Below are 13,657 nucleotides of genomic sequence, written 5' to 3' on the forward strand. Positions count from 1 at the left end.
GTTCTTTACCGTCTGAGCGGGGAGAGTGGGCTCACAGAAACCCCACGCTCCTTCCGCCCAGCCATAAGGACACTCCTGCTCGGCCAAAGACGAGTTCCAGACATCAGTGCGGATAGGAGGCCCCTTTCCAGGGCAGCAACTCCTGGGACCCCAGCTGGCCTGGATCGGGCTTGCAGAGAGCGCTACTGACCCCTAGTGACCAAAACTTCCAAAAGGCGCCAAGACCCCTTCCCCGCCCACCCAGCCGCTTCCAGAGCCTGGGGTGGGGACTGACCCTGCCCAGCTCCACCCGGCAGGACCCTAGGGCACAGGCTTTCGGGGCAGCTCAGAGCTTGCTAAGTCAGAAGGTGGAGGGTGGTTTAGAATTGTTTCTGTTCAGTCGCTCAGTCGTGTCTGACTCTCTGCGAGCCCATGGACTGCAGCACGCCAGGCCTCCGTGTCCATTACCAACTCCCGGAGCTTGCTCAAACTCGTGTCCATGGAGTGGGTGATGCCATCCAGCCATCTCGTCCTCTGTCGTCCCCGTCTCCTCCTGCCCTCAATCCTTCCCAGCACCAGGGTCTTTTCCAGTGAGTCAGCTCTTGGCATCAGGTGGCCAGGGTATTGCAGCTTCAGCATCAGTCCTTCCAGTGGCGGAATCTGGAAGTTCCGGTCACTAGAGGTCAGCAGCGGTCCTCGCAAACCCCGCGCGGGCGTGCTTCTCCGCGTCCAGGTCTTTGCGACCCCCGCACCCCGCTGGACTGCGCCCCGCCGGGCTCCTCTGGCCGTGGCGGAGTTCCGGGCGGGCATACTGGGGGTTGGGGCCATTTCTTCCTCCAGGAGAGCTGGACTCCACGGACAGAAACTGAAAGTGAAAGTGGGCAGCCTGGGTGCAGGGCGCTGGGGAGACGGAGGACGCGGAGATGCGACATGCGCGGTCTAACCCCCGGGAGACCCCGGGGTGACAGATGCTGGGCCAGGAATGCCTCCCCGGGGGGTGCAGCTCAGAGGTGGCCGTGCCCACGAGGCTCCCGTGCAGTGATCGTCCAGCGCGAGACCAAGTCCTGGCCTCCTCCACGTCTCCAGGAGCTGCAGGTAAGGAGGTTGCATTCAATCATTTTATTTGTGTGTGTGTGTTTGGCTGAGGCTGGCCCTTCCTTGCTGCACGCTGGGCTTCTCTCTAGTTGAGGCGAGCAGGCTGGGGTGGTTGGGTGAGGTGCAACCTCTTTGTTGGGGTGTGAGGGCTTCATTGGGGTTCACGGAATGAGGGTTTTTGTTTTTTTTCCCCTTAACCAGGGAGTGAATCAGTGTCTCCTGCATCGGCAGCTGGATTCTTTACCACTGAGCCACCAGGGAAGCCCCAAGGAGGTCACGTTTTCTCCATCGGCTATCATTGAAGGTGCGGGTCGCAGCAGGGGTTTGTTTGGGGATTGCTTTTTGTCTTTTTTTTTTTTTTTTTGGTCACTTTGCAGCCTGTGGGATCTTAGTTCCCCGACCAGGGACTGAACCTGTGCCCCCGTACTGTGGTGGAAGCGCAAGAGTCGTAACCCCTGGACCTCCAGGGACCTGCCGTGGTTTGGGGATTTCTGACTATGTGTCCAGAGGGGTTCTCAGCACAAGTTAGGCCGTGGACACTGTTCTGTGAGTCCTCCCCGGCCTTTCTTCTGCCCAACGTTTGCTCCAGGGGATGTCTGACTCTGTCTTACCCTGTGGGTGGCTTGCCGTGTTTTCTGTAATGTCTTTATGTCATCTTTAATATCTGTGAAGGCTTTTTCAGTTCTTTCTGCAAACTAGGGCAGAAGGTGAGGAAGCTAGGTCTCACGTGTTTTTTATTTCTGCAGTATTTGTTTATTTGGCATCGCCAAGCCTTAGCTGTGGCAGGCAGGCTCTTTGATCTTTAGTTGCTACATGTGGGGTCTAGTCCCCTGAACCAGGGATCGAACCTAGGCCCCCTGCACTGGGAGCTCAGCGTTTTAGCCACTGGACCTCCAGGGAAGTCCCAACTCTTCCCTTTCTAAGAATGGTTCTTACTTATGTCTACTGACCTTCAGCTTTCTATAGATAATGTATTTTTTTTCAAGTTGTTTTCCATCATAGGTTATGACGAGATATGAACGTCTTTCCCCGTGTTACAGGGTAAATCCTTGCCTTCCCATGTTTTCTATAAGATACTTGTGCTTCCTTTGTAGTTCAGTCGCTAAGGAATCTGCCTGCGATGCAGGAGACCTGGTTCGATCCCTGGGTTGGGGAAGATCCCCTGGAGAAGGGATAGGCGACCCACTCCAGTGTGCTTGGCTGGAGAATCCCACGGACAGAGGAGCCTGGCGGGCTACAGTCCACGGGGTCACAAAGAGTCGGACGCAACTGAGCAGCTAGCTCGACCACCACCGCCATATGAGATATTGAATAGAGGTCACTGTGCTGTGTATACGACCATCCCGATCTTGTCATTCACCCCATCCCCCGCCCCCCACTTGCATCTGCAGATCTGTTCTGTATGTCTGTGAGTCTGTTTCAGAGATGAGTCCGTTTGTGTCGTATTTTGGACTTCACATCCAAGTGATGTCCCGTGATGTCTGTCTTTGACTTCCCTCCCTTCGCACGATCAGCTCTAGGCCCACCTCTGTAGCTACAAAGCAGCATCACGTCATTCTTTTTCATGGCTGAGTAATATTCCATTCTGTGTATGGACTGCGTCTTCTTTATCTGTTCCTCCGTTGATGAATGCTGACCATGTCCCCTGCTTTGGCAGGAGGCTTCTTTACCACTGAGCCACCAGGGAAGGCCTGAGTGTTAAATTTTTAAGAGCAGATCTTACTTATGTCTTCTGACTTTAAACATTATATATATGTGTATATATATATATAGGGGCTTCCCCGGTGGCTCAGAGGTTAAAGCGTCTGCCTCCAATGTGGGAGACCCGGGTTCGATCCCTGGGTCGGGAAGATCCCCTGGAGAAGGCAATGGCAACCCACTCCAGTATTCTTGCCTGGAGAATCCTCATTCCAGATTATTTTCCATTATAGACTTCCATGGTGGCTCACATGATAAAGAGTCTGCCTGCAATGTGGGAGACCCAGGTCGATCCCTGGGTTGGGAAGATCCCCTGGAGAAGGAAATGGCAACCCACTCCAGTACTGTTGCCTAGAGAATCCCATGGATGGAGGAGCCTGGTGGGCTACAGTCCACAGGGTTGCTAACAGTTGGACATGACAGAGTGACTTTACTTAAACCTTGTTACAAGATTTTAATATGGTTCCCTGTGCTGTGCAGCAGGTCATTGCTTCTGTATATTTTATGTAAGGTATTGAGCGTGGTTCCCTGTGCTGTGCAGTAGATCTTTGCTTCTGTATATTTCATATAAGGTGTTGAGCGTGGTTTCCTGTGCTGTACAGCAGGCCCTGGTGTTTTATTTATTTTGCATATAGCAGTGTGTATCTGTTAATTCCAGATCCCCAGTTTATCAGCCCTTGGCCAACCACAAGTCTGTTGTGTGTGTCTGTGAGTCTGTTTCTGCTTTGCAGATGAGTTCATTTGTGTGTCTCTCTCTCTTTTTTTATTCCACATATAAGCTATATCGTACGATATTTGTCTTTTCCTGTCTGACTTATTCCACTAGTATGATCATCCGTATTGCTGCAAATGGCGTTATTTCGTTCTTTTTCACGGCTGAGTAATACTCTGTTGTATACATGGACCACATCACCTGTATCTACCCATCAGTCGATGGACTCCAAGGTTGCTTCCGAATTGTCGTTTAGCAGCTCAGTCGTGTCCGACTCTGCGACCGCAAGGACTGTAGCCCTCCAGGCGCCTCTGTCCATGGGATTCTCCAGGCCACAATACTCGAGTGGGCTGCCAGTCCCTTCTCCAGGGGATCTTCCCAACCCAGGGATCGAACTTGAGTCTCCCGCATTGGCAGGCAGAGTCTTTACCACTGAGCCACCTGGGAATACTCCTCAGCCATAAGAAAGAATGGAATACTGCCGTTTGCAGCAACAGGGATGGACCTAGAGGTTATCATACTCAGTGAACTAAGTCAGAGAAAGACAAATATCATATGCTGTCACTTATATGTGGAATCTAAAACAAAATGATGCAAATACATTTATTTATAAAATCAGAAAGAGCCTCACAGACTTAAAAAGAGAAAACCTTATGCTTGCCAACTTAGGGCTTTCCTGATGGCTCAGATGGTAAAGATTCTGCCTGCAATGCAGCAGACCTGGGTTCCATCCCTGGGTCAGGAAGATGCCCTGGAGGAGCGCACGGCAACCCGCTCCAGTGTTCTTGCCTGGAGAATCCCGTGGACAGAGGAGAGTGGCAGGGGGCTCCAGTCCACGGAGTCGCAGAGAGTCAGACACGACTGAGCACCTAATATTTTCACTGCACTTTCATAGTCCAATTAAAAAACACTCAAAGACACATTAAGACTGCGAGCTTGCACTTGAGGGGAGGTTCTGGGTTTGATTCCTGGTCAGGGGACTAATATCTCGCAGTCCTCTTGTATGGCCAATAATAATAATAAATAAAATGAAACTTAAAAAAAGAAAGAAAAAAAAAAACAAAACAGCAGCGCAGCCTTCCTGCTGCATGAAGATCTTTGTCCCGGAGTTTGGGAGGAAGTGAAGCCAGCTCTCACCTCCCCCCCGGCCCCCGCCTTCACTGTGAGGCCCGGCTCAGCCCATCAGGAAGTTGAGAAACTGTGAGGTTGTTTGGAAATGTGTGTCTTAGTATCTGGTTTCTTTTCTGGGAAAATGGATGTTATAACTTCGTGGGCGCCACCCTCCCCCGGAACGCTGGCTCACTGAGATCCTGCTGCCCACCACAGCTCCATTTTTCTCTGGAAGAGGCGCTGACCCCTTCCTCCCCATGACTCCTTTGCTTCTCTGACCCGGAGGAGAGTCTGGGAGGGCGGAAAAGTGGGATTCTGGCGGATGAGGGGGTGGGGAGGAGCTGGTGTCAGCAGAAAGGGCAAAGAGAGGCTGTCACCAAGTGCCTGCGCCGAGCTGGTCAGCCTCAGCCGCCTGGCATCTGGGGCCAAACGAATCTCTGATGGGGGGCGTCCTGGGCCCTGTGTGGGGTGTGGAGGAGTGTCCCTGGGCTCCCCCGCCACCGCACCTCAGGGGCAGCCCCTGCCCCCATCGCTGCCACGGCCAGAATGTCTCCAGACGTTGTCATATGTCCCCTCGGAGGGTAAAGCCCTCCCAGTCTGTGAACCACGGCCATAGGTGCATATGTGGATGGATGAGTGGGTGGGTCGGTGGGTGGACTGGTCAATGGATGGACGGCTGCGTAGATATGCACATATCCATGCTACATCATAGGGAAATGATGGCGTAATTACGCTAATCTTAGAGAGTACAGACGGACAGACAAAGAGACTGACAGATGGTTAGATGACAGACTCTCTCCTGCCTGCTCGGGGTTCCTTAGCCTCAGCACTGCCGACAGCCGGGGCTGGACGTGTCTGTGATGTGGGGAGTCCCGTGCCCTACGGGGTGTGGAGCGGGAGCCAAGCCCAGTTAGACAAAAGATGTATTAGAATGTGAGCAAATTTACACATATACAACGGATTAAAATTTTATTATTTTGAAAACTGTGCCACAACCAACAAGGATCTGCTGTTTTTAGTACAGGGTACTATACTTTCGTTCGGATTCACATATGTATCTTCCTTTTTAGATTCTTTTCCATTATAGGTTATTACAAAGTTTTGAGCATAGTACCCTGTGCTTCCCAGGTACTTTAGCGGTAAAGAACCCGCCCTCCAATGCAGGAGACATAAGAGACTCAGGTTCGATCCCTGGGTTGGGAAGACCCCCTGGAGGAGGGCATGGCAACCCACTCCAGTGTTCTTGCTGGAGAATCCCAGGGACAGAGCCTGGCGGGCTGCAGTCCATGGGGTCGCAAGGAGTTGGACACGACTGAGCAACTTGGCATGCTTGCACGCCTATATACGCATGTGTAAGTCAGTCAGTCTGCTGTACACCTTAAACTGACACAGCCCTGTATGTGGACTCTACTTCAACGGAAAAACAAATTTTTTTTAACATGCAGATCAGAAAAGAGAAGTAGAACTATATCCATCTGCAGATGACTGTTATATATAGAAAATCTTGACGAGACTCCACAAACAAAAAAAAAAATCTTAGAACTGAGACCCAGATTTGGCCTGGCAGCAGGGTATAAGATTCAGACACAAACACCCAAGTGTGGCGGACCATCCAAAAAATGAGATTCAGAAAACGAGTCTGTTTGCAATAGCATCCAAAAGATTGAAATATGTCCATTTTTTGTTGTTGTTTTTGTTCAGTTGCTAAGTCTTTTTTTTTTAATTGGAGTCTAAGTACTTTACAGTATTGTAGTGGTTTTTATTTTCTATCCCCAATTTTAATTATTAGTTTATTTTCAATTTATTTATTTTAGTTGGAGGCTAATTACTTTACATTATTGTTTTGGTTTTGCCATACACTGACATGAATCCGCCCCGGGTGTACATGTGTTCCCTATCTTGAACCCCCCTCCCGCCTCCCCCCCCATCCCATCCCTCTGGGTCATCCCATTATACCAGCCCTGAGCACTGTGTCTCATGCATCAAAGCTGGACTGGCGACTCATTTCACATATGATAATATACATGTTTCAATGCCATTCTCCCAAATCATCCCGCCCTCACCCTCTCCCACAGAGTCCCAAAGACTGTTCTATACATCTGTGTCTCTTTTGCTGTCTCGTCTACAGGGTTATATTTCCATCTTTCTAAATTCCATATATATGCGTTAGTATAGTGTATTGGTGTTTTTGTTTCTGGCTTACTTCACTCTGTATAATAGGCTCCAGTTTCATCCACCTCATTAGAACTGATTCAAATGTATCCTTTTTAATGGCTGAGTAATTCTCCATTGCGTAAATGTACCACAGCTTTCTTATCCATTCGTCTGCAGATGGACATCTAGGTTGCTTCCATGTCCTGGCTATTATAAACAGTGCTGCGATGAACATTGGAGTACATGTGTCTCTTTCAATTCTGGTTTCCTCGGTGTGTATGCCCAGGAGTGCGATTGCTGGGTCGTATGGCAGTTCTTTTTCTAGTTTTTTACAGAATCTCACAGTTAACCTTTAATAAAGGGTAAAATGTATTCTGTGGGGCGGAGGGAGAAAAAAGAAAAAAACCCAGGCCTCAAATCAGTTCAGTTCAGTTCAGTCGCTCAGTCGTGTCCGACCCCATGAACCACAGCACGCCAGGCCTCCCTGTCCATCACCAACTCCCGGAGTTCATTCAAACTCATGTCCACAGAGTCGGTGATGCCATCCAGCCATCTCATTCTCGGTCGTTCCCGTCTCCTCCCGCCCCCAGCCCTTCCCAGCATCAGAGTCTTTTCCAGTGAGTCAACTCGTCGCATGAGGTGGCCAAAGGATTGCAGTTTCAGCTTCAGCATCAGTCCCTCCAATGAACACCCAGGATCGATCTCCCCTAGAATGGACTGGTTGGATCTCCTTGCGGTACAAGGGACTCTCAAGAGTCTTCTCCAACACCACAGTTCAAAAGCATAGAGGCAGTGAAAATGAAAACACGCGTGCGCTGTGTTAAAGGGACCGTCCACTCGCCAGCAGCCCATGTAAGTCGGTGGTCACTCTGGAGGACTCTGTCCCCCAGGCCCTCCGCCCCGTCTTCCAACCTCTCTGCACACCGTCCCGAAGGCCCCTTGGCTGCCACCCAGGACCAGGCGTCATCTCCTTCCCTGTCGTTCGCCATGGCCACAATCCGGGAACATGCCAGGGCGATGAAGATGGAAAAAAGCAGAGAGAATGAAAACCAGACCGAGTGACTGTCATACAGGCTGAAGGGAGTCAGAAAGAGAAAGACAGGTATCGCGTCTCGACAGGTGTATGAGAGATCTAGAAAGCTGGCAGAGATGCTCTTCCTTGCAAAGCAGAAAGAGAGACACAGACGTTCGGGCTCTGACGGGGGGACGGCGGGGGTGGGACGAACTGGGAAATTGAGGTTGACTGGTATACACGGTTGAGGCGTGCGTGCCACGTCGCTGCGGTCGTATCCGAGTCTGTGAGGCCCCACGGACTGTGGCCCGCCAGGCTCCTCTGTCCGTGGGATTCTCCAGGCAAGAAGACTGGAGCGGGTTGCCATTTCCTCCTCCAGGGGATGTTCCTGACACAGAGATCAAACTTGTGTCTCTTAACGTCCCCTGCATTGGCATCACTCAATGGACGTGAGTCTGAGCAAGCTCCGGGACTTGGTGACGGACGGGGAGGCCTGGCGAGCTGCGGTCCACGAGGTCGCAGAGAGTCGGACACGACGGAGCGACGGAACTGAACTGAACGGAGAGAAGGGGACCAACGTGGTGCCTGATCGGAGTAGACTCAGTGAACCACCCGGTCCAGTTCCTGGGAGGACGACCCTTTCCACATCTCTGATGAAAATGGTCCCTGAGGGGCTTCCCTGGTGGGTTCAGTGGTAAAGAACCCTCCTGCCAGAGCAGCAGAGAGGGGTTCGATCCCCGATTGGGGGAAAAAAATCCCATGTTCCTTGGAGCAACTAAGCCCATGCATCACAACTCCTGAAATCCGGGGGCCCTGGAGCTCACGCGGCGCAAGAGAAGCCACTGCAGTCAGAAGCCTGTGTACCACAGCTGGAGAAAACCACAGCACAGTCAAGACATCAAATAAATAAAGTAAATTAAAATGGTCAGTGAGACCAGACCCACCTGGTCCCTGACCTGAGAAGATCTGGTGAAGCGTTTGGTCCAACTCTGAGCAGACGACCTTTTCCACGCAAGTGATGGGAGGGGTGCGGAGACCAGAGGACGGGCCTGTCCCAGTTCCTCCTGGTGGCGGGCGTGGCAAGGGGAGGGAATTGAGGGGGAGAAAACAGGAACACAGCTGCAGGTCGTGCCGTCCCCGGGCCATCGCTGTCGGATGAGCAACAGATGCATCGGGGCGCTCAGACGTGGCAGCCTCGCAGGACAGCGATGGGGAGCGCAGGTCGGCGGACGCGAGCGTGGGGGGTGTGTCGGTGGGGAGGGGTGTCACCTGGTCCCCCTTGACCCCCGGGGGCCTCCAAAGTGTCATTTTCCAGCTTCTGTTGCTGCCGTTGACGGTGGGTGCTCCAGGTGGGTCAGAACGAAAATGCTCTGCTGTGCTGGCTGCTAAGTCACTTCAGTCGTGTCCGACTCTTCGTGACCCCCTGGACTGTAGCCCCGCCAGGCTCCTCTGTCCGTGGGGATTCTCCAGGCAAGAATGCTGCAGTGGGTGGCCATGCCCTCCTCCAGGGGATCTTCCTGACCCAGGGGTCAACCCTGGGTCTCCTGCAGGGGCAGGCGAATTCCGGAACGTTCGCACCACCTGGGAAGCCCCAGGAACCTGAAGGTGTGCAGTGAAAAACCTTTCGGATGCCGGGCACCCAGGCAGACAGCGTGACCGGTGAGGGGTGGCGTGGGGGCGCTGCGTTCTCAGGCCCGAATGAGCTCCCGGGGACTTGGCCAGGGTCGGGTGGGAGATTTCGGAGTTCCCCGGGCCAGCCCGTGCCTGTCGGGATGGGAACGAGACTTGGGTTTGCGAGCTGTGTGTGCTGCAGTGATAGGGGCCTGTCGGGGTTACAGGTGCTGCCTGGGGGCGCTGGCATTGCATTTTGTGTGGCTCAGTGGGTAAAGAATCCGCCTGCCATGCAGGAGACCCTGGTTCGATTCCCGGGTCAGGAAGATCCCCTGGAGAAGGGATAGGCTACCCGCTCCAGTCTTCTTGGGCTTCCCTGGTGGCTCAGCTGGTAAACAATCTGCCCGCAATGCGGGAGACCTGGGTTCGATCCCCGGGTTGGGAAGTTTCCCCTGCAGAAGGGAAAGGCTACCCACTCCAGTATTCTGGCCTGGAGAATCCCATACAGTCCATGGAGTCACAAAGCGTCGGACACGGCTGAGTGACTTTCACTCACGCACTCCCTGGCACGCCTAAAAGCACGGTGAGCTCCACGGGCAAGCTCGTGCAAGGGTCCCCCTTGGACCGGCTTCCCGGTTACCCAGCCCCCTCCCCAGGGTGTGTCCTGAATCTGAGAGATGGTGTCAGTACCCTCCAACACGGCTGTAAAACTGAAACCTTTAAATGGGGAAAGAAAGCGCGGCCGGGTGATCACCAAAGCAAGAAGGGAAAGCAGGCAAGAAGTGAAAACACAAAGGATGACTCGAGTCCATTTATAGGAAGCGAAGCGGCGCGGGGGAGTCCATGGAGGCAGAAAGTGGGTGCGTGGTCGGAGGGGCTGGGGGACGACGGGTAGAGGCTGACAGCTCGGGGACAGGTCTCCCTCGGGGCAACGGGGAAGGTTCTGTACCCAGGCTCTGCGGACGTGCTGAGTGTCGTGAGTTGCACGAGGGGGCTTCCCGGGTGGCTCGGTGGTAAAGAATCCGTCTGCCGATGCAGGAGACGGGGGTTCCATCCCCGGTTCGGGAAGAGCTCCTGGAGAAGGAAGTTGCAACCCACTCCAGTGTCCTTGCCTGGAAAATCCCCACAGACCAGAGGAACCTGGCGGGCTGCAGTCCATGGGGTCACAGAGAGTCAGACACAACCGAGAGACTGCACACACAGGCTTGCATCCCGTGTGAATTTAGCCTGAATTTTTTTTTTTTTTAAAAAAGGGCGAAATTAAGTGAAACAGCAATGAGATTTCTGTGGATTTCGGTCTTCTGACCACTTCTGTGAGGCTCCTGGAAGTGCCTCGTAGGATGGGAGTGACAATTAAACCAGGGATTGGCTGAATAAGATACGTCATGTCTCTATTCGGTCGATCGGTCGTGTCTGACTCTTTCTGACCCCAGGGACTGCAGCACGCCAGGCCTCCCTGTCCATCACCAACTCCTGGAGCTTGCTCAAACTCATGTGCATGGAGTCGGTGATGCCATCCAACCATCTCTTCCTCTGTCGTCCCCTTCTCCTCCCGCCTTCAATCTTTCCCAGCATCCGGGTCTTGTCATATGAGTCAGCTCTTCGCATCAGGTGGCCAAAGTATTGGAGCTTCAGCTTCAGCATCAGTCCTTGCAATGAATATTCAGGACTGATTTCCTTTAGGATGAACTGGTCGTCTCTCCTTGCAGTCAAGGGACTCTCAAGAGCCTTCTCCAGCGCCATGATACGTCAGAGCCCTGACTATTTCACGCTCATTGCAGAGTCTGCTTCGGACACTTCCTTACAGTCCTTGACCAAGAGCCGGGGTCTGCGATGAATTGATTATTTAAAGCGAGCCAGTTTTGGGGCTGGATTTCTGTGTCCCTTTGTGGTATATGAGAACTCTTTTTTTTTTAAGTCAAGGTTACAGCAGTTTCTGATTTTTGCTCCATCACAATGAGCAGGAAGCCAGCAGGAGTTCAGGGCACAGGAAGTTGGAGGGGAAGTTGGGGTGAAGGGTGTTGATGAGTCTGGTGGGGGGGCACGTGGGTACCCCCTCTGCATGTCCATCCCCAGCACCACCCCCCGGAGGCCAGTACGATGCTACGCCCCGCGGAGGAGAAAGCTGGACTCAGGGAGCTTGATAAGACAGGTGCTGCCTTCACCGAGGGGGTGGGTGTGGTTCTCCCCACCCCCGGCCCTGCCCCCACGGCCCATGCCCCTTGTCTCCCGTTAAGCAAAGCTCAGACCGCAGACATTTCGCAAATTGCAGATGTGGAAATCCAGGCAAGGCATCAAGAGCCGTGAGCGTGTATTGATTGAGGAAGGTCCTCTCTGAGAGGTTCCGGGGTGTGCCGCAGGCAGGCAACCACACCCCCTCCCCACTGCAGGAAACAGCCTCCCCACGGGTGGGGATCAGACAGCAGACCCCCGAGGAAGACGGAAGTCTGCGTGGGCCAGGGTCTCGGGGGGAGGGTCCCTGGGGCTGGGGAAACAGGAGCTGACGGTCAGGTGGGAAAGTTGGAACCAGTGTGGTGGGTGCTTTGGTTTTGTTTTGTTTTTTCCCCCTGCTGTGTGATTGCAAATGAGGTTCCCTGGGGGGAACGGGGTTGAAGGGAGTCGGAGCAGGAATCTGAGGCTGGATGCTTCTCCCCAGGAGTGCTGACGGACAGGTGCCCCTGTCCTTAAGGAGGGAGGGTGTTTGTGGTCCTCCATGCTGGGCATCCGGCCGGGGGGCACCTGCTGAAAATGCAGACGGTCTGAAGGAGTCTGAGAAGAGAAGGCGGCAGAGGAGTCGGGGTATGTGGAAACGGCAGAGGATTAAACGTAGGAGGCCCAGGGGACTCGTTACCAGAGATGCTGGGGGTGTCACGGGGGGTGGGAGCTTCTCGGGCGGCTCAGCGGTTTAAAAAAAAAATCTGCCTGCAAGGCAGAAGATGCAGGAAACGCCGTAGGTTCGATCCCTGGGTCGGGAAGATGCCCTGGAAGAGGGCATGGCAACCCACTCCAGTCTTCCAGCCTGGAGAACCCCACGGACAGAGGAGCGCCTGGCGGGCTGCAGTCCACGGGGTCGCAGAGAGTCAGACAGGACTGAGGGACTCAGCAGGCGGAGGGGTTGGTCCGGAGCGCGTGCGGGGTCAGCAGACTGCAACCGTCATGAACGGGCCTCCACGACGTGACCCGGGGGGCAGGGCGTGCCAGGGCAGCTGGGGTGCAGGGCCGGGGGGGGTCTTTGCCGGTGGAGATGCCCACGGGAGCCAGGAGGCTCCCCCTGTGTGGACGCCTGTGTCGCCAGAGGGGAGCCGCGGGCGGGCGGGTGGTCTGCGGGCGGGAGGGTCCCGCCAGGGGGTCCGAGAGCCTCAGGGGAGGGTGGACGAAGCCCCTGGGTGGGGACTGGAGCCTGAAGGTGCTGAACTGGATGTGCGTCCGAGATGCGAGGTCCTCGTCGCCGAGCGGAGCTGCAGCCGAGTGGAGAGGTGGAAGACGGTCTGTGAAGCCCAGCGGGAGGAAGGGAAGACGGAAGGAGGCAGGAAAGATGCGGGGATGCAGGAAGGGGAGGAGAAACAAGGGAGAGATGCAGGGAAACAGGCAAGCAGGAAGAAAGATCGGAGGGGAAACAAACAAACCAACCTTGCCATTTGTCACGGCAACCCCCGGGAAAGGAACTCCCCAAGAGACAGAAGCCACCTTGAGGCCGGGAGACTCCATAAACCCAAGGACGTGATGGAAAAGACACCCGTGCCCGGTAAAATAGAGCCAGACAGGGGGAACCCTCGCGGAAAAGATACGGAGTTCAAAGGATGGGATTCCCAGGAGCGCGAAGAGATGAGGAGGGAGTCTGCAAGAACTCCGCTGGAGACCAACGGAGATTGGCACTGCAGACAAGCGTAAAGGCGCATTGCCAGAGACAGCGATGCCGGAAAGGAAGCACCACGGCCAGAATCGGCCGGGCCCCGTGGTGGCCCCGTGGACTGCGCCCCGCCAGGCTCCTCTGTCCGTGGGAGGGATTCTGCAGGCGAGGACACTGGAGCAGGTTGCCGCGCCCTCCTCCAGCGGATCTTCCAGGCCCAGGAATCGAAACCGAGGCTCCTGCGTTGGCAGGTGGGCTCGTCACCATCTGAGCCGCCAGGAAACACAACCAAACACACCGCTGGGGAAGCGGTGGGCACGTCCACAGATGGCACCCCAAACCCAGCTGGACGATCGGGGGTTTTCTGTAGAGTGTGGCTTTGTGGGGGATAGAGCACGGTACCTTTGTAGTTGTTTTGTTTTTGTTTTAAGTTTAA

General features: G+C 54.3%; 1 protein-coding gene across 1 annotated transcript in view; it reads left to right on the forward strand.

The window, feature by feature from the left end:
• The first annotated feature begins 876 nt into the window (after positions 1-876).
• Positions 877-13,657, forward strand: part of LOC148772995 (granulocyte-macrophage colony-stimulating factor receptor subunit alpha-like) — a 55,683-nt gene continuing 42,902 nt past the window's right edge. Inside the window, 2 exon segments of the mRNA XM_088834353.1 lie at positions 877-1,074; positions 1,276-1,378. Of these exon segments, the coding sequence (XP_088690479.1) occupies positions 910-1,074; positions 1,276-1,378 (268 nt within the window). The 5' untranslated portion in view covers positions 877-909.

This window comes from Moschus berezovskii, chromosome Y (genome assembly GCF_049115385.1).
Source record: "Moschus berezovskii isolate FMDL1 chromosome Y, NW_MosBer_1.0, whole genome shotgun sequence".
Taxonomy (NCBI): Eukaryota; Metazoa; Chordata; class Mammalia; order Artiodactyla; family Moschidae; genus Moschus; species Moschus berezovskii.